We start from the raw sequence: 26,101 nt of genomic DNA on the forward strand, positions 1-26,101 counted from the left end.
GTACTGCGCAAAAATCAGATCCGATTGCAGCCGCGTCATACTCGTCGCACCAGACTGGCCGAGGAGATCGTGGTACCCGGATCTGTGGCATCTCACGGTCGGCCGACCGGGGTCACTACCAGACCGACCAGACTTACTGTCTCAAGGGCCGTTTTCTCCATCGGAATTCTGCGGCCCTGAACCTGACTGTGTGGCTTGTGTGTCCTGGATCCTAGCGTCTTCAGGATTATCCCAAGGGGTCGTTGCCACCATGAGACAGGCTAGGAAGCCCACGTCTGCTAAGATCTACCACAGAACGTGGAAGGTTTTCTTAATCTGGTGCTCTACTCAGGGAGTGTCTCCCTGGCCATTTGCATTGCCTATCTTTTCTTCCTTCCTACAATAGGAGTTAGAAAAGGGCTTGTCGCTAGACTCCCTCAAAGGGCAAGTCTCAGCACTATCCGTGTTTTTTCAGAAGCGTCTAGCACGTCTTTCTAAGGTGCGCACGTTCCCGCAGGGGGTTTGTCATATCGTACCCCCGTACAAGCGGCCGTTGGATCCATGGGATCTGAACAGGGTTCTAGTTGCTCTCCAGAAGCCGCCTTTCGAGCCTCTGAAGGAAGTTTCCTTTTCTCGCCTGTCACAGAAGGTGGCGTTTCTCGTTGCGATCACATCGCTTCGACGAGTGTCTGAGCTGGCAGCTCTGTCATCCAAGGCTCCCTTCCTGGTGTTTCACCAGGACAAGGTAGTGCTGCGCATCATTCCGGAGTTTCTCCCTAAGGTAGTATCCTCGTTTCATCTTAATCAGGATATCTCCTTACCGTCCTTTTGCACTCATCCGGTTCACCGGTATGAGAATGATTTACGTTTGCTAGATCTGGTGAGAGCACTCAGAATCTACATTTCACGCACGGCGCCCGTACGCCGTTCCGATGCTCTTGTCGCTGGTACGCGCAAGAGGTTGCAGGCTTCTAAAGCCACCCTGGCTCGATGGATCAAAGAACCAATTCTGGAAGCCTACCGTTTTGCAGGGCTTCCGGTTCTTTCAGGGCTGAAAGCCCATTCAACCAGAGCCGTGAGTGCGTCCTGGGCGCTACGACACCAGGCTTCGGCTCAACAGGTGTGCCAGGCAGCTACCTGGTCGAGTCTGCACACTTTCACCAAACATTATCAGGTGCATACCTATGCTTCGGCGGATGCCAGCTTAGGTAGAAGAGTCCTGCAGGCGGCAGTGACATCCCCGTAGGGGAGGGCTGTTTTGCAGCTCTAACATGAGGTATCTCTTTACCCACCCAGGGACAGCTTTTGGACGTCCCAATCGTCTGGGTCTCCCAATAGAGCGCTGAAGAAGAAGGGAATTTTGTTACTTACCGTAAATTCCTTTTCTTCTAGCTCTTATTGGGAGACCCAGCACCCGCCCTGTTGTCCTTCGGGATTTCTTGGTTGTTTGCGGGTACACATGTTGTTCACGTTGAACGGTTTTTCAGTTCTCCGACGTTATTCGGAGTTAATTTGTTTAAACCAGTTATTGGCTTCCTCCTTCTTGCTTTGGCACTAAAACTGGAGAACCCGTGATACCACGGGGGGGTATAGCCAGAGGGGGAGGGGCCTTGCACTTTTTAGTGTAGTGCTTTGTGTGGCCTCCGGAGGGCAGTAGCTATACCCCAATCGTCTGGGTCTCCCAATAAGAGCTAGAAGAAAAGGAATTTACGGTAAGTAACAAAATTCCCTTCTTTACCACGTTCGACCTGACCAAGGGGTACTGGCAGGTGCCACTGACTGAGTCCGCCAAGGAGAAAACCGCTTTTGTTACGCCGGAGGGTCTCTTCCACTATGTTGTCGTGCCTTTTGGGTTACATGGCGCTCTGGCCACGTTCCAGAGGTTGAGGGACTTAGTCCTGGAACCCCACCAGGCGTATGCATCAGCTTACCTTGATGACATCATTATTTACAGCTCCGATTGGCAGACTCACTTTGAACAGGTACAAGCGGTGGTGGACGCGCTTCGAACAGCCGGATTGACAGCCAATCCCAAGAAATGTGCGTTGGGACTCACGGAAGCCCGCTACTTGGGCTACGTGATAGGCCAAGGAGTGATTAAGCCCCAAATTAACAAGGTTGAGGCGATCCAGAAGTGGCCTAGACCCCTGACCACGAAGCAGGTTAGGGCCTTCCTGGGTATCGTGGGGTACTACAGGAGGTTTGTAAAGGATTTTGCGGGACTATCAGCCCCCTTGACGGACCTTCTCAAAGGCAAGAAGTCCGTCATGGTGCGCTGGACTCCGCAGGCCGAGGACTCCTTCCGGGCCCTGAAGGGGGTCCTGTGCGGACAGCCCGTTCTCGTACACCCTGATTTCCGGAAGGAGTTCATAGTACAGACTGACGCCTCAGAGGTCGGCCTGGGGGCAGTGTTGTCTCAGGTGGTTCAGGGGGAGGAACACCCCGTCACCTTCTTAAGTAGGAAGCTCACCCCTCCCGAGCGGAATTATAGCGTAGTGGAGAAGGAGTGCCTGGCGATCAAGTGGGCCTTGGAGTCCCTACGCTATTACCTGCTGGGACGGCAGTTTCGCTTGGTGACGGATCACTCTCCACTGGTCTGGATGAGGTCCGCCAAGGAACGGAATGCCCGGGTTACCCGGTGGTTCCTTTCTCTGCAGAACTTCCGGTTTATGGTTGAACATAGGGCCGGTGGGTTGCAGGGCAACGCCGATGCCTTGTCCCGCGGCCCGTGTTTGATGGCGGGAGTTCAACCCCGCACGCTTGAACTGAGGGGGGGGGGGGTATGTGAGACTGTGACCGGGGTTATCTATGACGGCCGGTATGTCTCGCCCCGGTTGTGCTCACTCCATGATAGAAAGTAAATCCACTCTAGGGTTAATGCTGTTTCCCTACAGGCTGAAGGAAGGGTTAAATGGAAACAGGAACAAGGGCAGGTGTGCCGGGTGTGAGGGAGTGAACAGAACTCCCTGAGTTCTCTGCTGGAGAGGCACATGTATATTGTTGTGGACTTTTGTTTGGACATTAAACCGTGTGCTGTGAACCTTAATGCCTGGATCCCGTGTCTTCTGCTGCGCAGCCGACCACGCTACCTCACCATACATACATACATACATACATACATACATACATACATACATACATACATACATACATACATACATTCATTCATTCATTCATTCATTCATTCATTCATTCATTCATACATACATACATACATACATACATACATACATACATACATACATACATACATACATACATATCCCTCTCATATATATATATATATATATATATATATATATATATATATATAATGTATATGTGTGTGTGTAAATATATTTGTGTGTATATGTATGTATGTATGTATGTGTGTGTATATATATATATATATATATATATATATATATATATATATATATATATATATATATATATATATATATATATATATATATATATATATATATATATATATATATGAGAGAGAGAGATTTTTATTTCAACAAGCTGTTGCTTAATTAAATTAATTTAAAAAATTAATATAAAAAAATATATATATATTACAGTGGAACCTTGGATTACGAGCATAATTGGTTCCGGGAGTGTGCTCTTAAACAAAGTTACTCTTATATCAAAGCGAATTTTCCCACTGGAAATAATTTAAACACAGACAATTCGTTCCACAACCCAAAAACATTTACTGTATTTATACAAACTTATTACAGTGATACAAAATAATGTACTGTATTCATATAAAATTAGTACAGTGCACTAATACAAAATACTGTACAATAAAAGCATTTAAACCAAATTTAAACTGCACTTTAGCTTACAATAGAATTGTTTGTGTGCGAGAGGTACAGTACAAGCAATGTGCTGCACTGCAGAAAGAAAGTACAATACTGTATCCACAAATGCAAATTGATAGACATGCTATATAGCATATACTGATATACTGTACTGTACAATGTTATACTGTATACAGTACATATGTATAGAAAGTTACGTCCAGAGCGCGGTGAACGGACAGAACCAGAAGTGTGCACGGTGAGTATTTGCTCTTCTTGCAAAGCATTGCTCTTAAACAAAGTTACAAATTTGTAAAAAGCTTTGCTTGTCTTGCAAAATGCTCTTAAAAAAATTTACTCTTAACCAAGGTTCCACTATATAGATATCGTGCGTAGTCACTATCGATGCTTCTAATCTGCTAGAAAGAACAGGACATTAATTCTTCCAATGTCCGCTAGATGGCAAAATCCTTTGCGTGTATTATCAAAGATAACTGATTGATGAATAATGCGAAAAAGGAAGAAATATCTGCATGATCACATGCTAAAAAATTATTAATTCACAAAATATTTGTGAGACGTAATACTTATGCTGAAAGCTATTTATACAGGTCTTTGCACAGTGTTCACATATAGATATGCCAGAACACATGAGAAAAAACAGGACTGCTAATGCATAGAGAGACCGCTAGAAAGCCTTGGTGAAGAAACCAGCAAGCAAAGGGAAGAATGACCAAAGCAACGATAAAAGAAAAAAATCCCAGAGTGTGAGATCTGGGATGAGATACAGGACAAGATAGGCCAAACAACCTGGGGTATTGGGGGGCTCTGACGCACTTTTTGCCTACTGCGTCTTCCTGGGAGCTGAATTGGGAGAGATACCTAGGGTTTTTAGAACTGCTCACCTATTGCTGCAGTGGTCATGGCACTTTCTTCTCCCTGTGACCGCAGAGGTAGATGCGGGAGATGCAGTCACATCTACAGATCAAGCCTAGAAGGGTTAAAAACAAAAAACCTCAGCACCATTTACTTTGAAAAGAAATTGGGTTTCATATTCTAATTTTTGTTTGTTTTTTTTTTAGGAAGAAACAATCCCCAGTCTCAGTGCTCCAGATGGAAGAACAGCAGGTTTGTGCTTCTTGTTAAATACACTTCCTCTGTGCTACCTTTGATCCTGGCTCTTGGGGTACATGCTATAAAAAAAAAAAAAAAAAAAAAAAAAAAAATCGCTCCAATTCTCATCCTGAAAAGTGGGACAAGTTTAATGCATATATGATATCATATATCATGAATGCTATGTGAGTTTGATTATTTATATATATATATATATATATATATATATATATATATATTTTATTTTATTTTATTTTTTCCCTCCACCACTTGGCATACGTTTGTCATATAGATACTATCTGTATACAATGCATTTTTAACTTTTACGTACTATAATGTCATATTAATAAACCGATCTTATCTTTCGATCTTCTATCTAGATCTTTATATATTACATATATAATGTGTAGATAATAGATTTATATTAGATGGCTATCCTGGAGCTATATAATATCACAACCCCACCTACATATTATACACTTGCACCCTTTAGTGCCTTTCATGTGGACTTTATTCTGCAGCTGTTTAGGCTTTTTTTAACTTAATAAATAAATTTATTAAAAACGGATTTTGTGTACTCACCGTAAAATCTTTTTCTCTTAGCCATCATTGGGGGACATAGGACCTTGGGTGTTATGCTGCCTATCCATACGAGGACACTAAGTAGATGCAAAAGCATAGCTCCTCCTCTGCAGTATACACCCCCTGGCCGGGCCAGGCAGTCTCAGTTTTAGTACACAAGCAGTAGGAGGAAAAAAAGCAGAGGAACATGAGAAAAGAAGAGTCAAAACCAAATAAGGTACTGAGAGAAGCAGGGCAACAGGGTGGGTGCTGTGTCCCCCAATGATGGCTAAGAGAAAACGATTTTACGGTGAGTACACAAAAATCCGTTTTTCTCTGATGCCTCATTGGGGGACACAGGACCATGGGACGTCCTGAAGCAGTCCATGGGTGGGAAACATAAAAACAAGACAACACAACCCAAGGACTAGGAACCAGTCCCAGACAGCCTGGAGCGCCTACGGAGAGAGGTGCTCTACTGCCGTTTGCAGAATTTTCCTACCCAGATTTGCCTCAGTTGAAACCTGGGTATGGACTCTGTAATGCTTTGAAAACGTATGTAGGCTAGACCAGGTTGCAGCCTTACACACCTGTTCCACTGAAGCCTGATGCCGAATGGCCCACGAAGCGCCAACTGCTCGTGTGGAATGAGCCCGCAGCCCACTAGGAATGGGCTTGAGTTGCAGGCGGTAGACTTCCTGGATCGCAGAGCGAATCCAGCGAGCCAGAGTCGCCTTTTGAAGCTGCCTGTCCCTTCTTAGGCCCCTCAGGAATGACGAACAAAGAGTCCGTTTTCCTAAAGGGGGCTGTCCTGGATATGTAATATCTGAGAGCTCTGACGAGGTCTAACGAATGCAGAGACCTTTCCACCCTATGAACTGGGTGTGGACAAAAGGAAGACAGAACAATGTCCTCGTTCAAATGAAACTGGGTAAGAACCTTTTGGAAGGAAATCCGGAAGGGGGCGCAGAACCACCTTGTCCTGGTGAAAAATCAGAAAAGGCTCGCGGCAAGAGAGTGCTGCTAGCTCCGAAACCCGACTGATGGACGTAATTGCCACCAGGAATGTTACCTTCCAGGACAGAAGAGCAAGGGAGGATTCCTTGAGGGGTTCAAAGGGAGACCTCTGGAGACCGTCCACAACGAGATTGAGGTCCCATGGGTCCAGCGGCCGTTTGTACGGGTGAACTAGATGGGAAACGCCCTGAAGGAAGGTCTTGACTTGCTGTTTTTGAGCCAGGCGGCATTGGTAGAAGATTGAGAGTGCTGAGACCTGCCCTTTAAGGGAACCGAGAGCCAACCCCGCTTGCAAGCCAGACTGTAGAAAGTCGAGAATTCTGGGGATGGCCAGAGGCATAGGCTGGACGTTAGTTTCTCTGCACCATGAAAGGAAGATTATCCACGTACGGTGGTAAATGCGGGATGAAGCAGGCTTTCGGGTGCTGATCATGGTGGAAATAACAGCGGGGGAGAATCCCGCTCTTGTTAATACCCAGGTCTCAATGGCCATGCCGTCAGCTTCAAGGCTCTGGAGTTCTGATGGGAAATGGGCCCTTGGGTCAGCAAGTCTGGGATGTCTGGAAGGCGCCACGGTGCGTCTGTGAGCATTTGTACTAATTCGGCGTACCAGGCGCACCTGGGCCAGTCCGGTGCTATCAGTATCACCGGGACTCCCTCTGCCTTGATCTTCCTGATCACCCGCGGCAGCAGGGGTAGAGGTGGAAATATGTAAGGCAGGTGGAAGTGGTGCCAGGGGCAGACTAGAGCATCCGCGCCGATGGACTGCGGGTCGCGTGACCTGGCTATGAACGCGGGTACCTTTGCATTCAACCTTGAGGCCATTAGGTCCACGTCTGGTGTGCCCCAGCGAGTGCAGATGTGTAGAAACACATCTGGGTGGAGAGACCATTCTCCGGCGGCCAGGCCTTGGCGACTTGGAAAGTCTGCTGCCCAGTTCTCTACCCCCGGTATGTGTACCGCTGATATCACTGATCCCGTCGACTCGGCCCAGCTGAGTATTTTGTGGGCCTCGAGATAATCCGCTTTGCTGCGGGTGCCTCCCTGCCGATTGATATAGGCTACAGGTGTCGCATTGTCCGATTGGACTCGAATCTGACGACCCGCTAGCAGAGGGCAGAACGCTTTGAGCGCGAGGAAGATCGCGCAGAGTTCCAGGGTGTTTATGGGTAGGGAAGACTCCTGGGGCGTCCAGCGTCCTTGAGCAGTGTGGTGCCGGTACACTGCTCCCCAGCCTAGGAGGCTGGAGTCCGTGGTCAGGACCAGCCAGTTCACTGGGAGAAAAGATCTCCCCTTTTGATAGGGATGAGGACCGAAGCCACCAGCGGAGTGCGTACCTGACTGAAGGCGTCAGGTGAAGATGTCTGTCCAGGGAGAAGGGACTCTTGTCCCAGGCCGCTAGAAGGGCTAGCTGCAGTGGGCGGAGGTGCAGTTGAGCAAAAAGGTACTGCTTCCATAGCCGCCACCATCCTGCTGAGCACTTTCATGCTGAATCGAATGGAGCGAGACTGAGTACGTAGAAGGCAGCGTACCGCTCGTTGAAGAGCGATCGCCTTGTCCTGAGAGAGAAGGATCAAGCCCCGACGGGTGTCCAGGGACATGCCCAGGAAGGTGAAGGATCGTGATGGGACCGGAGATGATTTGTCTAGATTCACTAGCCACCCTAAGCGGGATAGGGTGTCCACAGTGATCTGTACGCTGGTTGAGCAGTCGCGGAAGGAGGGGGCCTTGATGAGGAGGTCGTCCAAGTAAGGAAGAACGACCACTCCCCTGGCGTGAAGGACGCTCATGGCGGCCGCCATGACTTTGGTGAAGACCCTTGGTGCGGTGGCAAGGCCGAAGGGTAGAGCTACGAATTGAACGTGGGAGTCCTGAATTGCAAAGCGGAGGAACTTTTGGTGATCTGGGGCGATGGGTATGTGCAGGTACGCGTCCTTGATGTCTATGGATGCGAGGAATTCCCCTTCGACCATGGATGCAATAATAAACCTTAGGGACTCCATTCTGAATCTCCGTACGTGCACATGCTTGTTTAGGTGTTTGAGGTCCAGGATGGGTCAAACTGACCCATCCTTTTTGTGGACCACAAAGAGGTTGGAATAAAAAACCCCTGAACGTCTTCTCGTCGTCTGGGACAGGAATTATCACTCCTGCTGTTAGAACCGACTCGGGGGTCGGGTCCGAAATTCTATGTGGTAACCGGAAGACACAAGGTCTCGCACCCATTTGTCGTCTGAGGCGGCAGCCCAGATGTGTTGGAAGAGCCGCAGTCTACCTCCTACAATGAGTGTGTCTTCCGGGGCGCCGAAGGAGTCATGAGGGGGGGAAACGTCGAGGCCAAGTCTCCCTAGTCCTGGACTGTTTCGGTCTAGGCTGCCATAACGAAGTAGGTTTCAGGGAGAGCTGAGAAGGTCGGTCCCTGCGTAGTCCGCGGCTGGTGGCGTGGACAGCACGGGGTGTCGACCAACCAAATGCGTTCTGGAAGGAGCGGAACGAGGACTATGGACGTCTGGTGAAGGACGTCCTGGACTTCAGCTGGGGGAGGGAGGTACTCTTTCCTCCCGTGGCGTCAGAAATGAGCTTGTCCAGACGTTCGCCAAACAATCGGTCTGGAAAAAAGGGGAGGCCCGTGAGAGACTTCTTGGAGGCAGAGGCCGCTCGCCATTGTCGGAGCCAGAGAGCTCTACGGATGGCTATGGTATTTGAGGCAGCAAACGCTGCGCAGGTAGCAGCGTCCATGGAGGCCTGCATGAGGTACTCCGCCGCAGCGGCAATTTGAGCTGTTACCTCTGTGAAGGTATGAGTGAACTGGGATTCCTTAAGCGAAGTGTTAATGGATTCTGCCCAGACTGAGATCGCCTTTGCGACCCACACAGAGGCAAAGGAGGGCGAGAGGGAGGAACCCGCAGCCTCAAAAGCAGAGTGGGCGAAGTGCTCCACCTGTCTGTCTGTCGGGTCCTTGATGGAGGAACCATCGGGTAAAGACAGGAGCATCTTTGTGGTAAGGCGGGAGACCTGGGGGTCGACCGAGGGCGGATCGGCCCAGCCCTTAGGGGCAGGTGAGGCAAAAGGGTACCGGGAGTCCATGAGTTTTCGGTTACCGAAGCGCCTGTCAGGCTTCTCCCTTTGCTTTGTGAGGATATCCTGAAACTCTGGGTGATCAGCAAAAACCTTTTGGGGTTTCCTTGCCCTCTTAAAGGAGACCGCATGGTCAGTGGTAGTGGATGGGGGATCCGCCACATGCAGAGTTTGGTTGACTGCTGCTATAAGGGAGTCTATTGCAGTTTGATCATCTGGAGAGGATGAAACCAAGGAATCCTCCTGGTACAAACAGCATTCTCCCTCCTCCAGCTCTTCAGAAGCCGTGAAGCGTGTGGGAGAGCCTGCCCTGTGTGCTCCCGAGGGAGAGCCCGCTGGAGACACCCGGCCGTGTGCTCTTTTCCTGATCCTTGCAACCGATGAAGCATGTGCCCAGATTACCTCAGAAGGATCCTCCATAGGGGTATCCTCAGGCTGCGTTCCGTCCAGGGACCCAGACCCAGAAGGGTGTGGAATACGACATTGCATAGCCAGCACCAGGTTCTGTGACCGTTTTTTCCATGGATTGGGACAGAAACTGTGCCCATTCCGGTGGGCTGGGAGCCCTAGGCTCTGGGCTTGACGGTTGCGGCGGTGGTGGCAGGGGAGTCTTGGAGGGCTATAGGGGCACAGGACTCTGAGAGAAGAGGTGTGTTTTTGTGGTAGCTCAACATGGCAGGCAGTGCTGGCTGAATAATAGACTATGTGAGCCTTAGCCCTCTTGATAGGAGTATGCTGGGAGGGGGAGCAATGCTCAGCAGAGTGATCAGTGATCAATGAACAGTGATCAGCACCTTACCAGAATCAGCCGATGGCTGGAGATCTTCCCACGCTTTCCTAGGGGGGGGGGGTTGCGGGGCTTAGCGCTAAAAGAGCGCGAAGAAGTAGTCGGTGTGCGCCCCCCCCGCTGTGGGTAGTTCAAAATGGTGAAAGGGGCTTCTAATAGTTTTCCTCCCTCTCCCTCTAGTCAGCACACAGGGTGTCACTGGTGGTTATCAGCCAGCTTTTCTGCTAGATGAAAGAAGCAGAGCAGATAATAAACAGTGCGAGTCCCTGAGCTCTGTGATTCTCTAGCCACCCCCTCCCCCCTGCCACCGGGAAATTCTGTGCAGGAGTTTGCAAACAGGAGGAACTCCGACCCACCCCCCCCTTTTCCAGCCAGCAAGCTAGGGAAAAGTTAACACTGTGTTCAGGATTCTTGGTGGCTCTCTTCCTTGCATTAGCCAGGGACTTTCTCATAATAAATACTGTATATTCAGCCCTGGGAGCCTTTCCTGCACAGCCTTTTCTCCCTTTGTCTGGGAAACCAGTCAGGGGGGATCTCACCTTAAACACTGCTTCAATCCAGGCAGTGACAGTAGCAGAGTCAGCTTGCTGTATCCGGTCACAACTGTGCCTTATTCAACTCAGAGCCTGCAAAGAGGGGCTGAGGAATTGTGCTTCTGCCCTGGGCTTTGGAAAATCGGTGTCTATGGAACCAGTCGTCCAGCCCCAGGATCCAGCGTCGCGGGAGGGGGTACGTGTAGGCAACACTTCACGTTCCCGCCCGTTGATGGTAGTGGGAGATCGGTCCCAAAAGGAAACAGTCGCCCTCAAAAAATAACAAACCTTGAAAGGAAGTGCCTCCTACAGACACTAAGCTAAAACTGAGACTGCCTGGCTCAGCCAGGGGGTGTATACTGCAGAGGAGGAGCTATGCTTTTGCATCTACTTAGTGTCCTCCTATGGATAGGCAGCATAACACCCATGGTCCTGTGTCCCCCAATGAGGCGTCAGAGGAAAAAAAAGGTACATAAATGAAAAGAAAAAACGTGGGGTCCGCCTTATTTTATGAAACAAGCAAAGGTAAAGGAGGAAGCTGAGGGCTAATATTATCAGCCTGGGAAGGTCCACGGTTATTGGCTCCTTCCCAACCTAAAAATACCAGCCCCCAGCCACCCCAAAAGGGGAGCATCATGAAGTGCACCAATTCTAGCGCTTCGCCTCGGCTTTTCCCGATGAATTCTCCCCCCCCCCCCCCCCCTTTATGATCAATAACGTGCTCATTGGTCGTGTCGCTGTAATCACCGCTGACTACTGCGGTGATCCGCACACATGTCCGCTGATTTGATCAGCACACGTGGGGCTAACAGGTGTGGGTGGATCTGCGATCCATCTGCGACTGCTTGCCACTTTAGATCGCGCTGTCAGAATGTGACAGCACAATTTAAATGGCCGCGATGGGAATCACACCGTTCCCCCGCTGCCATTGGTGGGCCCGTGACGTGATCAAGGGGAGACTATGGTTGTCATGGAAGCTCTCGGGCTCATGTGACTACCCCTGATGTGATTATGACGTTCCTATAAGAGCCGACAGAGCGGCGGCTCTTAAAGGAACAATACATTTTTGCTGATCAGAGTTGTGCAGGTCTGATTTAAGAAATGCACAAGCAATCAGACTGCTGATCCATAAAGTTCCCTGGGGGATTAGTGAAATACATAAATGTGGAAAAATTATTATTTTATTTTTTTTTTTTAAATATAAAAAAAACTTTAAAGTTCAAATCACCCCCCCATTCGCCCCATTGAAAATAAACCAATAAAAAATATATACATATATTTGGTATTGCTGCTTTCAGATATGCCCAAAATATAAAATCAATTAACCTGATTGGTAATTCCAAACTCCAAAATTATGTTTTGTGGTCGCCACAATATTGCATTAAAATGCAATAACATGATCAAAACATCGCCTCTGCGCAAACGTGGTATCCTTAAAAACATCAGCTTGAGACGCAAAAAATAGGCAGTCACTGAGCTCCAGCTCCCGAAAAGTCAAAACGCTACGGATCGCGGAAAATGGCGCCAAAAGCGCAACTTTTTTTTTTTTGACAAACTTCTGAATTTTTTTTTTCACAAATTAGATAAAAGTATATATGTTTTGTAACTACGAACTCACACCGACCTGAGGCATTATATGGACGCATCAGCTTTACCATATTGTGAACACGGGGAATAAAATACCGCCAAAACAATAAATGCAATTGCGTTTTTTTTGCAATTTCACTGTACTTGGATTTTTTTTTTCCTTTTCCCAGCACACTATATGGTAAAACTACTGGTTTCATTCAAAAGTACAACTCATCCTTCAAAAAATTAGCCCTCCTATGGCAAGATTGACAATAAAATAAACAAGTTATGGCTCTTGGAAGAAGGGGAGCAAAAAATAAAGCCTGAAAGTTACCCAAGGGTAAAGAGATTAAACTCCCAACTGGGGGAAAAAAAAAAGGGCAAATCAATTTCCCAAACTGCTCAATACTGTAGATATTACCCACTGAAAACCTGTGTGTCCCGCTGTTTCCTAACCGTTTTCCCATAGTTTTATCCTCTAGTGCTCAGACAGGTCGCACATGCTCAGTAGAGGCCTCTATAGTGGGGAGCCTCCCCTTTCTTGGCAGTGATTGCACCTCTCCTGTCTAAGGAAGAATAACAGTTCAACTGCTCCGTCTGTTGTGTGATAGATTCAGCAGAACAAGCGCAGAAGCACCAGACACTAAACCCACCAGCATTTTCTCATTTAAAATCATGATTATTTTCTTATTCGCTACAATGGACGACTCCTTCCTAAAAGTATGGCTGGGCACTCCTCTTGAAACTGTCTGCATTGTCCAAGATATAGAAGGGTGCTACTGTGTCTAAACTTTAAAGGGAACCTGTCAGGTGCAATATGCACCCAGCACCACGAGCAGTTCTGGGTGCATATTGCTAATCCCTGCTTAACTGTCCCTGTATACATTAGCCTAGATAAGGGGATCTTTAGAAAAGGTATTTCTAAAGATCTTATATCGTATGCTAATGAGCAAGGGCAGTAGCCCCCTGGGCGTTAGTTCCCCGGCCAGTCGGCCCTCATTAGCATGTTAGTACGCCCCTGTGGGTGTACTAACATATTAATGAATTTGCAGCGTCAGAGGATGGTCTCACTCACCTCTCCGCTGCCATCACCGCCTGACGGGGGATTTCGGCTCCGTGCGCATGAACCTGGAGTTTGGGTCATGCGCACTAATTCAGTTTGAAGAAAAAAAGGGGAACCAGCACGATCTGAAATTGGCATGCATCATATAAAAAGTGAAAATTCAGAGATATATTCCAACTGTACTATAATAAAAAAAAAAATGAGATTTTTAGCAAATAATCAATTTTTTGAGCCAACCCTGCCAACGTCACGGCAAATCTCAATAGGGGGGTCCTACTCTATATTCTGTATTTCATGTGCCATGCGGCCTCCTAGATAAAGTTTAAAGCAGAACCATAATGGAGCACACATACCTGCAACCTGTATATAGCCGCTTCCATGTTGCAAAAAAGGCACTTGTGGATAGAGACTAGCCCAGGTCCCAGCATGTGGAGCAAGCTCTACACATACCAGGACTATATCAGAACTGATCCTCCCAGTGCCAAACAGCAACCATTGATAAAGGCGGACCAGATCCAAGAATGGTGCTTAATTAGCATTGCCTGTGGAAAGGGGTGAGGTAACTGAATCTGAACAGCTACAAACAGGAGGAATACATTTTAAACCAAAATCAGGCGTGCATGGTATGGTGATGGTCAGTCACCAGAATTGTAGCATAACTACAGTCATAACAGAGAAAAAAAGGGAACCAGCACGATCTGAAATTGGCATGCATCATATAAAAAGTGAAAATTCATTTGGTTGTAGTTATGCTACAAATGTCTGGTGGCTGGTCACCACCATGCTATGCATGCCTGATCTTGGTTTGCAATATATTCCTCCTGTTGGTAGCTGTACACATTCAGTTGCCTCACCCTTTCCACAGGCATTGCTAATTAAGCACCATACTTGGATCTGGTCCGCCTTTATCAATGGTTGCTGTCTGGCACTGGGAGGGTCAGTTCTGATATAGCCCTGGTATGTGTAGAGCTTGCTCCACATGCTGGGACCTGGGCTGGTCTCTAGCCACAATTGCCTTTTTTGCAACATGGAAGCGGCTATATACAGGTTACAGGTATGTGTGCTCCATTATGGTTCTGCTTTTAACTTTATCTAGGAGGCCGCATGGCACATGAAATACAGAATATAGAGTAGGACCCCCCTATTGAGATTTGCCGTGACGTTGGCAGGGGTGGCTCAAAGAATTGATCAATTATTTGCTAAAAATCTCATTTATATTACAGTACAGTTGGAATAAATCTTTGAATTTGCACTTTTTATATGATGCATGCCATTTTCAGATCGTGCTGGCTCCCCTCTCTCTCTAATTCAGTTTGAAGCCAGGACGTGTACACCCGGCTTCATAGTGCGCATGACCCACAATCCGAGGTCATGTGCATTGAGCCGAAATCCCCCGTTGGGGGGGTGATGGCAGCGGACAGGTGAGAGATCATCCTGTGACACTGAGTATTCATTAGCATGTTAGCACACCCACGGGGCTGTACTAACATGCCAATGGGGGCGACTAGCCAGGGGAACAAACACCCAGGAGACTAAATCCCTGCACTCATTAGCATACGATAAGATAAACAGATCTTTAGAAAAAGTATTTTCTTATCTATGCTAGTGTATACAGGGACAGTTGGGCAGGGATTAGTAATATGCATATTACACCTGACAAGTTCCCTTTAAGTTGCATAATTACTTTTCTTCGGCGCTCTATTGGGAGACCCAGACGATTGGGTGTATAGCACTGCCTCCGGAGGCCACACAAAGCAATTACACTAAAAAGTGTAAGGCCCCTCCCCTTCTGGCTATACACCCCCAGTGGGATCACTGGCTCACCAGTTTTCTGCTTTGTGCGAAGGAGGTCAGACATCCACGCATAGCTCCACTGTTTGTAGTCAGCAGTAGCTGCTGGCTATATCGGATGGAAGAAAAGAGGGCCCATATGGGGCCCCCAGCATGCTCCCTTCTCACCCGCGGTGGTGCTTGTAAGGTTGAGGTACCTATTGCTGGTACAGAGGCTGGAGCCCACATGCTGTTTTCCTTCCACATCCCCTGGAGGGCTCTGTGGAAGTGGGATCTTGCCGGCCCCCAAGCCCTGGGGCCGGGCTCCATCCACAGACCCAGAGAACCTGCTGGATTTGGAGCGGGAGTGCCGTTCAGGGACAAGGCCCTGCAACTTTCAGGTACTCTGTGTCCCCGGCAGGTACGGACACTCTCAAGGCTTGCTGAGTGTTATAGTGCGCCGGGGACAGTAGCGCTGTGCGCTGGGGTTAGGTCACTGCAGCTTTGCTGAGTGACGTTACATGTTGGGAACTACTGCGCCGACCGCTACTGGAGCGGCGGCGCAGCTGCGACTTGTGGTGCGCCGGGGACTTTGCGCCGACCGCGCTTTTACGGCGGTGGCGCTTCTAACTTTAGCCCCCGGCTTCTGCGGCCTAGCGCCGCTTCGTTCCCGCCCCCACCCTGTCAATCAGGGTAGGGGAGAGACGCTGCTCAATTGGCAGCGCCGAGGGCTGGAGCTTTATTTACATGCTCCAGCCCTCTCACTAGGCACAGTGGGAAGCAGGCTTCCCGCTCTTCGTCTGTATACGCCCAGGGCCCGCCCCCCCTCTCCACAAGGACGCCGGCAGCCATTACACAAGCGGTTTGGCTGGGGAAAGGCAGCAGGCTCTGGGAGACCCAGACTAAAGGGATTTCGGCGACCACACACCCGCTCCTAAGCGGGCGGTAAGCTGCACTTTAGTGCTGGCCCCACTAATGCCTCAGTGTTATATTAGTGTACTTTTTTCTTGGTACCATATATATATATAGTTGCACTGTAAGGTCGCTTCTTGGCTGGACACCCTGTACTGCTCTGAGGAGGCAGCAACATGTCATCCGCAAAACGCAAGGGTGCCAAGGCACAGGCTGTGTACACTGTTTGTACTGCATGTGGGGCTAATCTACCAGCAGGCTCCAACGACTCTCATTGTGTGCAATGTTCAGTCCCAGTGGCACTTCGTCAGCCAGAGCCTATGGTGGTAGTGGCCCAGGCAGAGACGCCTGTGAACCCTGCCCCGGTGACGGGGACAGACTTTGCAGTTTTTGCTGATAAAATGTCTGTGACTATGGCAAAAATCCTGGAGACCTTGCAGTCCAGGCCAGTTGCTCAGACCATGGACACTGCTGTGTCTATGCTCTCCGGTCCCCCTCAGTTGGAACTAATCCGTACTTCAGGGGGGTCTCAAGCATCACAGGCTGAAGTCTCTGACTCAGATGACAGTCCCAGGCAGCCTAAGCGAGCTCGCTGGGAAAGACCCTCCACGTCATCTCACTGCTCAGGGTCTCAGCGACAAGAGTCTCTCTGTGATGAGACTGAGGACGGTGATCAGGATTCTAATCCTGAGGCCCCTCTCAATCTGGATGCCCCTGATGGTGACGCCATGGTTAATGACCTTATTTCGGCAATTAATAGACTGTTGGATATTTCTCCCCCAGCCCCTTCTGCAGAGGAGGCAGCTGCACAGCAGGAGAAGTTCCATTTCCTATATCCCAAGCGTAAATTAAGTGCTTTTTTGGACCACTCTGACTTCAGAGAATCGATCCAGAAACACGACGCTCATCCAGACAAGCGTTTCTCTAAACGTTCTAAGGATACCCGTTATCCTTTTCCCTCTGAGGTGGCCAAACGCTGGACCCAGTGTCCAAAGGTGGATCCCCCAATTTCCAAGCTTGCGGCTAGATCCATAGTCGCAGTAGAGGATGGCGCTTCACTTAAAGATGCCAACGACAGACAGATGGACCTTTGGTTGAAATCTGTCTATGAAGCTATCGGCGCGTCGTTTGCTCCTGCATTCGCGGCCGTGTGGGCACTCCAAGCTATTTCAGCTGGTTTAGCACAGGTGGATGCTTTCATACATCCAGCAGTGCCGCAAGTGGCGTCCCTAACTTCGCAAATGTCTGCGTTTGCGACCTATGCTATCAATGCTGTCCTAGAATCTACGAGCCGTACCGCTATGGCGTCCGCCAATTCTGTGGTTTTGCGCAGAGCCTTGTGGTTAAAGGACTGGAAAGCAGATGCTGGTTCCAAAAAATGCTTAACCAGCTTGCCATTATCTAGAGACAGACTGTTTGGTGAGCCATTGGCTGAAATCATAAAACAGTCCAAGGGTAAGGACTCTTCCTTACCACAGCCCAGAGCAAGTAAACCTCAACAGAAAAAGTGGCAGTCGAGGTTTCGGTCCTTTCGAGGCTCGGGCAAGGCCCAATTCTCCTCGTCCAAAAGGACTCAGAAAGAACAAGGGAGCTCAGATTCCTGGCGGGCTCACTCACGCCCCAGGAAAGCAAATGGAGGAACCGCTTCCAAAGCGGCTACCTCATGACTTTCGGCCTCCTCCCTCCGCATCCTCGGTCGGTGGCAGGCTCTCCCGCTTTTGCGACATTTGGCTGTCACAGGTCAAAGACCGGTGGGTAACAGACATTCTGTCTCGCGGGTACAGAATCGAGTTCAGTTCTCGGCCTCCACTTCGGTTCTTCAGAACCTCCCCACACCCCAACCGAGCAGATGCCCTGCTGCAGGCGGTGGACTCTCTAAGAGCAGAAGGAGTCGTGATCCCTGTCCCCCCTCAGGAACGGGGGCGAGGATTTTACTCCAATCTCTTTGTGGTTCCAAAAAAGGACGGCTCCTTCCGTCCTGTTCTGGACCTAAAACTGCTCAACAAGCATGTGAACGCCAGGCGGTTCCGGATGGAATCCCTCCGCTCAGTCATTGCCTCAATGTCTCAAGGAGATTTCCTAGCATCAATAGACATCAAAGATGCTTATCTCCACGTGCCGATTGCTACAGAGCACCAATGCTTTCTACGCTTCGTGATAGGAGACGACCATCTTCAGTTCGTAGCTCTGCCATTTGGTCTGGCGACAGCCCCTCGGGTGTTCACCAAGATCATGGCGGCAGTGGTAGCAGTCTTGCACTCTCACGGACACTCTGTGATCCCTTACTTGGACGATCTACTGGTCAAGGCACCCTCTCAAGAGGCATGCCAACTCAGCCTGAATGTTGCACTGGAGACTCTCCAGGCGTTCGGGTGGATCATCAACTTCCCAAAGTCAAATCTGTCACCGACCCAATCACTAACGTATCTTGGCATGGAGTTTCATACTCTCTCAGCGATAGTGAAGCTTCCGCTGGACAAGCAGCGGTCTCTACAGACTGGGGTGCAGGCTCTCCTTCAAAGTCAGCCGCACTCCTTAAGACGCCTCATGCACTTCCTCGGGAAGATGGTGGCGGCGATAGAGGCGGTTCCGTTTGCGCAGTTTCATCTGCGTCCACTTCAATGGGACATTCTCCGCCAATGGGACGGGAAGTCAACATCCCTGGACAGGAAAGTCTCCCTTTCCCAGACGGCCAAAGACTCTCTGCAGTGGTGGCTCCTTCCCACCTCATTATCACAGGGAAGATCCTTCCTACCACCGTCTTGGGCGGTGGTCACGACAGACGCGAGTCTGTCAGGGTGGGGAGCAGTCTTTCTCCACCACAGGGCTCAGGGTACGTGGTCTCAGCAGGAGTCCACCCTTCAGATCAATGTTCTGGAAATCAGAGCAGTGTATCTTGCCCTACTAGCCTTCCAGCAGTGGCTGGAAGGAAGGCAGATCCGAATTCAGTCGGACAACTCCACAGCGGTGGCATACATCAATCACCAAGGGGGGACACGCAGTCGGCAAGCCTTCCAGGAAGTCCGGCGGATTCTGATGTGGGTGGAAGCCACAGCCTCCACCATATCCGCAGTTCACATCCCCGGCGTAGAAAACTGGGAAGCAGACTTCCTCAGTCGCCAGGGCATGGACGCAGGGGAATGGTCCCTTCACCCAGACGTGTTTCAGGAAATCTGTCGCCGCTGGGGGGTGCCGGACGTCGACCTAATGGCGTCACGGCACAACAACAAGGTCCCAACCTTCATGGCACGGTCTCGCGATCAAAGAGCGCTGGCGGCAGACGCCCTAGTGCAAGATTGGTCGCAGTTCCGGCTCCCTTATGTGTTTCCACCTCTGGCACTCTTGCCCAGAGTGCTACGCAAGATCAGATCCGATTGCAGCCGCGTCATACTTGTCGCCCCAGACTGGCCGAGGAGGGCGTGGTATCCGGATCTGTGGCAGCTCACGGTCGGCCAACCGTGGGCACTCCCAGACCGACCAGACTTACTGTCCCAAGGGCCGTTTTTCCATCGGAATTCTGCGGCCCTGAACCTGACTGTGTGGCCATTGAGTCCTGGATCCTAACGTCTTCAGGATTGTCCCAAGGGGTCGTTGCCACCATGAGACAGGCTAGGAAGCCCACGTCCGCTAAGATCTACCACAGAACGTGGAGGATATTTTTATCCTGGTGCTCTGCTCAGGGAGTGTCTCCCTGGCCATTTGCATTGCCTACCTTTCTTTCTTTCCTGCAATCTGGGTTAGAAAAAGGTTTGTCGCTCGGCTCCCTTAAAGGTCAGGTCTCGGCGCTATCCGTCTTTTTTCAGAGGCGTTTGGCACGCCTTCCTAAGGTGCGCACGTTCCTACAGGGGGTTTGCCATATCGTACCCCCGTACAAGCGGCCGTTAGATCCATGGGATCTGAACAGGGTACTAGTTGCCCTCCAGAAGCCGCCCTTCGAGCCTCTGAAGGAGGTTTCACTTTCTAGACTATCACAGAAAGTGGCTTTTCTGGTAGCGATCACATCTCTTCGGAGAGTGTCTGAGCTGGCAGCTCTATCATCCAAGGCTCCCTTCCTGGTCTTCCACCAGGACAAGGTTGTGCTGCGCCCTATTCAGGAGTTTCTCCCGAAGGTGGTATCCTCTTTTCATCTTAATCAGGATATCTCTTTGCCTTCGTTTTGTCCTCATGCAGTTCATCGGTATGAGAAGGATTTACATTTGTTAGATCTGGTGAGAGCACTCAGAATCTACATTTCCCGCACGGCGCCCTTGCGCCGTTCGGATGCACTCTTTGTCCTTGTCGCTGGTAAGCGCAAAGGGTCGCAGGCTTCTAAGGCCACCCTGGCTCGATGGATCAAAGAACCAATTCTTGAAGCCTACCGTTCTGCTGGGCTTCCGGTTCCATCAGGGCTGAAGGCCCATTCTACCAGAGCCGTGGGTGCATCCTGGGCATTACGACACCAGGCTACGGCTCAACAGGTGTGCCAGGCAGCTACCTGGTCGAGTCTGCACACTTTCACCAAACATTATCAGGTGCATACCTATGCTTCGGCGGACGCCAGCCTAGGTAGAAGAGTCCTGCAGGCGGCAGTTGCCTCCCCGTAGGGGAGGGCTGTCTTGCAGCTCTAACATGAGGTATTTCTTTACCCACCCAGGGACAGCTTTTGGACGTCCCAATCGTCTGGGTCTCCCAATGGAGCGCCGAAGAAGGGAATTTTGTTACTTACCGTAAATTCCTTTTCTTCTAGCTCCTATTGGGAGACCCAGCACCCGCCCTGTTGTCCTTCGGGATTGTTGGTTTGTTTGCGGGTACACATGTTGTTCATGTTGAACGGTTTTCAGTTCTCCGATGTTACTCGGAGAAAATTTGTTTAAACCAGTTATTGGCTTTCCTCCTTCTTGCTTTTGCACTAAAACTGGTGAGCCAGTGATCCCACTGGGGGTGTATAGCCAGAAGGGGAGGGGCCTTACACTTTTTAGTGTAATTGCTTTGTGTGGCCTCCGGAGGCAGTGCTATACACCCAATCGTCTGGGTCTCCCAATAAGAGCTAGAAGAAAAGGAATTTACGGTAAGTAACAAAATTCCCTTCATTGTTTTACAAGTATGTCTTTTTTTTAAAAAAAAAAAAAAAAAAAAAAAAATGTGATCTCTGAAGGCACAGTTGGTTTTACTTTTTATAGCACTTTTTAGGTTATAGTGAGTTTGCAGAAATAATAGATTCTGGGACAATTCCTTATAATAACAAGAGTCTAATTCCACCAATGTGTCAGTTTGCATGCTGTAGGTTTGACAAATTGAAAGTAGTTTTCTGCCTATCCGCAGTGTTCACAGAAATCTATCAATCAGTGGTGTGGGCGGCGTTATAAAGGGCTCACCATCCAGAGAACTACTAGGTCTGCAGGAAATATATCAGTAATTTTATCAAAACTGCAGCAAGCAGCCCAGCAAGTGACATCTTTGGAATCATTATCTTTTTTTTTTTTTTCTCTGACGCCTCATTGGGGGACAGGACCATGGGTGTTATGCTGCCTATCCATGGGAGGATGCTAAGTAGCTCCTCCCCTCCAGTATGCACCCCCTGGCTGGGCCAGGCAACCTCAGTTTTAGCTTAGTGTCGTTAGGAGGCACATCTTTCAAGGTTTTGTTATTTTTTGAGGGCGACTGTTTCCTTTTGGGACCAATCTCCCAATACCATCAACGGGCGGGAACGCGGAGTGTTGCCTCCACGTACCCCCTCCTGCGACGCTGGATCCTGGGCTGCCTTTTACTGGACGACGGGTCCCACAGACACCGATTTTCCAGAGCCCAGGGCAGAGGCTCAATTCCTCAGCCCCTCTTTGCAGGCTCTGAGTTGAACATGGCACCTGTGTGGCCGGACACAGCAAGCTGACTCTATTTCCACTGCCTGGACTGAGACAGTGTTAAGGTGAGATCCCCCCTGACTGGTTTCCCAGACAAAGGGAGAAAAGACTGTGCAGGGAAGGCTCCCAGGACTACTTAATTTACAGTATTTATTATGAGAAAGTCCCTTGCTGATTGCAAGGAGGAGAGCCCCAGGGATCCTGAACACAGTGTAAATTTTTCTCTAACTGCGTGCTGGCTGGAGGAGGGGGGAAGGCCCTCGCTGTTTGCAGAAAATCCTGCACAGATAATTTACCGGTGGCGGGGGGAGGGCCCAGAGCTCAGGAACTCACACTGTTTATTTGCTCTGCTTATTTGCTCTAGCTGCGTGCTCTGATTGCAGGAAAGCCGGCAGTGATAATCCTCGGTGACAAACTGTGCTGACTGGAGGGAGGGGGAGAAAAACTGTCACAGAAGCTCCCTTCCCGCCGTTTTTGTTACCGACAGCAGGGGGGCACACTGACTTCTTCTTGGCGTTCTGTTAGCGCTAAGCCCAGCCCCCCCACGGGCCGCGATAAGCCTTGCCCCCCCTAGGAAAGCGTGCGAAGTTCTCCACAGAGCTTACTCCTTCCTGAGGACGCAGGGCCATCGGCTGATTCTGGTGATGTACTTGCTTCACTTGTAGTGCTGAGCATTGCTCCCCCTCCTGGCATACTCCTATTAGGAACATGCAGAATTCTAAGGGTACGAAGAGATTATTCAGCCTGCACTGCCTGTCACGCTGAGCTACCTCTTCTCTCTGTGAGTCCTGTGCCCCTATAGCCCCCCAAGACCGCCCCGCCGCAACCGTCAGCCCAGAGCCTAGGGCTCCCAGCCCACCGGAATGGGCACAGTTTCTGTCCCAATCCATGGAAAAACTGTCACAGAACCTGGTGCTGGCTATGCAATGTCGTCCTCCACACCCTTCTGGGTCCCTGGACGGAACGCAGCCTGAGGATACCCCTATGGAGGATCCTTCTGAGGTAATCCGGGCACATGCTTCACCGGTTGCAGGGATCAGGAAAAGAGCACACGGCCGGGTGTCTCCAGCACTCTCTCATGGCCCCCATGGCTCTCCCTCGGGAGCACACAGTTCAGGCTCTCCCACACGCTCCACGGCTTCTGAAGAGCTGGAGGAGGGAGAATGCTGTTTGTACCAGGAGGATTCCTTGGTTTCATCCTCTCCAGATGATCAAACTGCAATAGACTCCCTTATAGCAGCAGTCAACCAAACTCTGCATGTGGCGGATCCCCCATCCACTACCACTGACCATGCGGTCTCCTTTAAGAGGGCAAGGAAACCCCAAAAGGTTTTCGCTGGTAACCCAGAGTTTCAGGATATCCTCACAAAGCAAAGGGAGAAGCCTGACAGGCGCTTCGGTAACCGAAAACTCATGGACTCCCGGTACCCTTTTGCCTCACCTGCTCCTAAGGGCTGGGCCGATCCGCCCTCGGTCGACCGCTCCTTCGGTACTCATTGGTTGGTCGACATCCCACTCTGTCCCCGCCACTAGCCGCGGACTACACAGGGACCGACCTTCTCAGCTCTCCCCGAAACCCACTTCGTCATGGCAGCCTAGACCGAAACAGTCCAGGACTAGGGAGACTCGTCCACGACGTTTCCCCCCCCCTCATGACTCCTTTGGCGCCCCGGAAGACACACTCATTGTAGGAGGTCGACTGCGGCTCTTTCAACACATCTGAGCTGCCGCCTCAGACGACAAATGGGTGCGAGACCTTGTGTCTTCCGGTTACCGGGACCCGACCCCCGAGTCGGTTCTTTCTCTCAAACCCCCCCAAAGACTCGAAAACGACGCAAAGCTTTTTTCTCAGCAATCCACTCGCTCCAAACAGCATTTGTGATAATACCTGTCCCAGACGACGAGAAGTTCAGGGGTTTTTATTCCAACCTCTTTGTGGTCCCCAAAGAGGATGGGTCAGTTCGACACATCCTGGACCTCAAACACCTGAACAAAAATGTGCACGTACGGAGATTCAGAATGGAGTCCCTAAGGTCCATTATTGCATCCATGGTTGAAGGGGAATTCCTCGCCTCCATAGACATCAAGGACGCGTACCTGCACATACCCATCGCCCCAGATCACCAAAGGTTCCTCCGCTTCGCAGTTCAGGACTCCCACGTTCAATTCGTAGGCCTACCCTTCGGCCTTGCCACCGCACCAAGGGTCTTCACCAAAGTCATGGCGGCCGCCATGAGCGTCCTTCACGCCAGGGGAGTGGTCGTTCTTCCTTACTTGGACGACCTCCTCATCAAGGCCCCCTCCTTCCGCGACTGCTCAACCAGCGTACAGATCACTGTGGACACCCTATCCCGCTTAGGGTGGCTAGTGAATCTAGACAAATCATCCCCGATCCCATCACGATCCATCACCTTCCTGAGCATGTCCCTGGACACCCGTCTGTGCTTGATCTATCTCCCCCTGGACAAGGCGATCGCTCTTCAACGAGCGGTACGCTGCCTTCTACGTCCTCCGTCTCGCTCCATTCGATTGAGCATGATGGTGGCGGCTATGGAAGAAGTACCCTTTGCTCAACAGCACCTCCGCCCACTGCAGCTAGCCCTTCTAGCGGCCTGGGACAAGAGCCCCTTCTCCCCGGACAGACATCTTCACCTGACGCCTTCAGTCAGGTATGCACTCCGTTGGTGGCTTCGGTCCTCATCCCTATCGAAGGGGAGATCTTTTCTCCCAGTGAACTGGCTGGTCCTGACCACGGACTCCAGCCTCCTAGTCTGGGGAGCAGTGTACCGGCACCACACTGCTCAAGGACGTTGGACGCCCCAGGAGTCTTCCCTACCCATAAACATCCTGGAAATCTGCGTGATCTTCCTCGCACTCAGGGCGTTCTGCCCTCTGCTAGCGGGTCATCAGATTCGAGTCCAATCGGACAATGCGATAGCTGTAGCCTACATCAATCGGCAGGAGGACACCTGCAGCAAGGCAGCTTATCTCAAGGCCCACAGGATCTTCAGCTGGGCCGAATCGACAGGGTCAGTGATATCAGCGGTACACATACCGGGAGTAGAGGACTGGTCAGCAGACTTCTAAGTCGCCAAGGCCTGGCCGCCGGAGAGTGGTCTCTCCACCCAGAAGTGTTCCTACACATCTGCACTCGCTGGAGTACACCAGACGTGGATCTAATGGCCTCAAAGTTGAACGCAAAGGTACCCGCGTTCATAGCCAGGTCACACGATCCGCAGTCCATCGGCGCGGATGCTCTAGTCTGTTCCTGGCACCACTTCCGCCTGCCTTACATTTTTCCACCTCTAACTCTGCTGCTGCGGGTAATCAGGAAGATCAAGGCAGAGGGAGTCCCGGTGATACTGATAGCACCGGACTGGCCCAGGCACGCCTGGTACGCCGACTTAGTACAAATGCTCGTAGACGTACCGTGGCGCCTTCCAGACATCACAGACTCGCTGACCCAAGGGCCCATTTCCCATCAGAACTCCGGAGCCCTGAAGCTGACGGCATGGCCATTGAGACCTGGGTATTAACAAGAGCAGGATTCTCCCCCGCGGTTATCTCCACCATGATCAGCGCCCGAAAGCCTGCTTCATCCCGCATTTACCACCGTACGTGGAGAATCTTCCTTTCTTGGTGCAGGGAAACTAACGTCCAGCCTCTGCCTCTGGCCATCCCCAGAATTCTCGATTTTCTGCAGGTTGGCTCTCAGTTCCCTTAAAGGGCAGGTCTCTGCGCTCTCAATCTTCTACCAATGCCGCCTGGCTTAAAAACCGCAAGTCAAGACCTTCCTCCAGGGCGTTTCCCATCTAGTTCACCCGTACAAACGGCCGCTGGACCCATGGGACCTCAATGTCGTTCTGGACGGTCTCCAGAGGTCCCCCTTTGTACCTCTCAAGGAATCCTCCCTTGCTTTTCTGTCCTGGAAGGTGATGTTCCTGGTGGCAATTACGTTCGGAGCTAGCAGCACTCTTGCCGCGAGCCTTTTCTTCATCGTTCCTTATGGGAGACCCAGACAATGGGTGTATAGCTTCTGCCTCCGGAGGACACACAAAGTACTACACTCTAACATGTAGCTCCTCCCTCCG

The 26,101-nt window shown here is 50.5% G+C and overlaps 1 protein-coding gene across 3 annotated transcripts in view; it reads left to right on the forward strand.

The window, feature by feature from the left end:
* The window catches only part of OS9 (OS9 endoplasmic reticulum lectin), a 175,273-nt gene that overhangs the window by 72,701 nt on the left and 76,471 nt on the right, over positions 1-26,101 (forward strand). For all 3 annotated transcript variants that reach the window (XM_075337094.1, XM_075337096.1, XM_075337095.1), the window contains one exon: positions 4,850-4,895. In XM_075337094.1, the coding sequence (XP_075193209.1) occupies positions 4,850-4,895 (46 nt within the window). The remainder of the gene's footprint in view (positions 1-4,849; positions 4,896-26,101) is intronic.

Source organism: Anomaloglossus baeobatrachus, chromosome 2, assembly GCF_048569485.1.
Source record: "Anomaloglossus baeobatrachus isolate aAnoBae1 chromosome 2, aAnoBae1.hap1, whole genome shotgun sequence".
Taxonomy (NCBI): Eukaryota; Metazoa; Chordata; class Amphibia; order Anura; family Aromobatidae; genus Anomaloglossus; species Anomaloglossus baeobatrachus.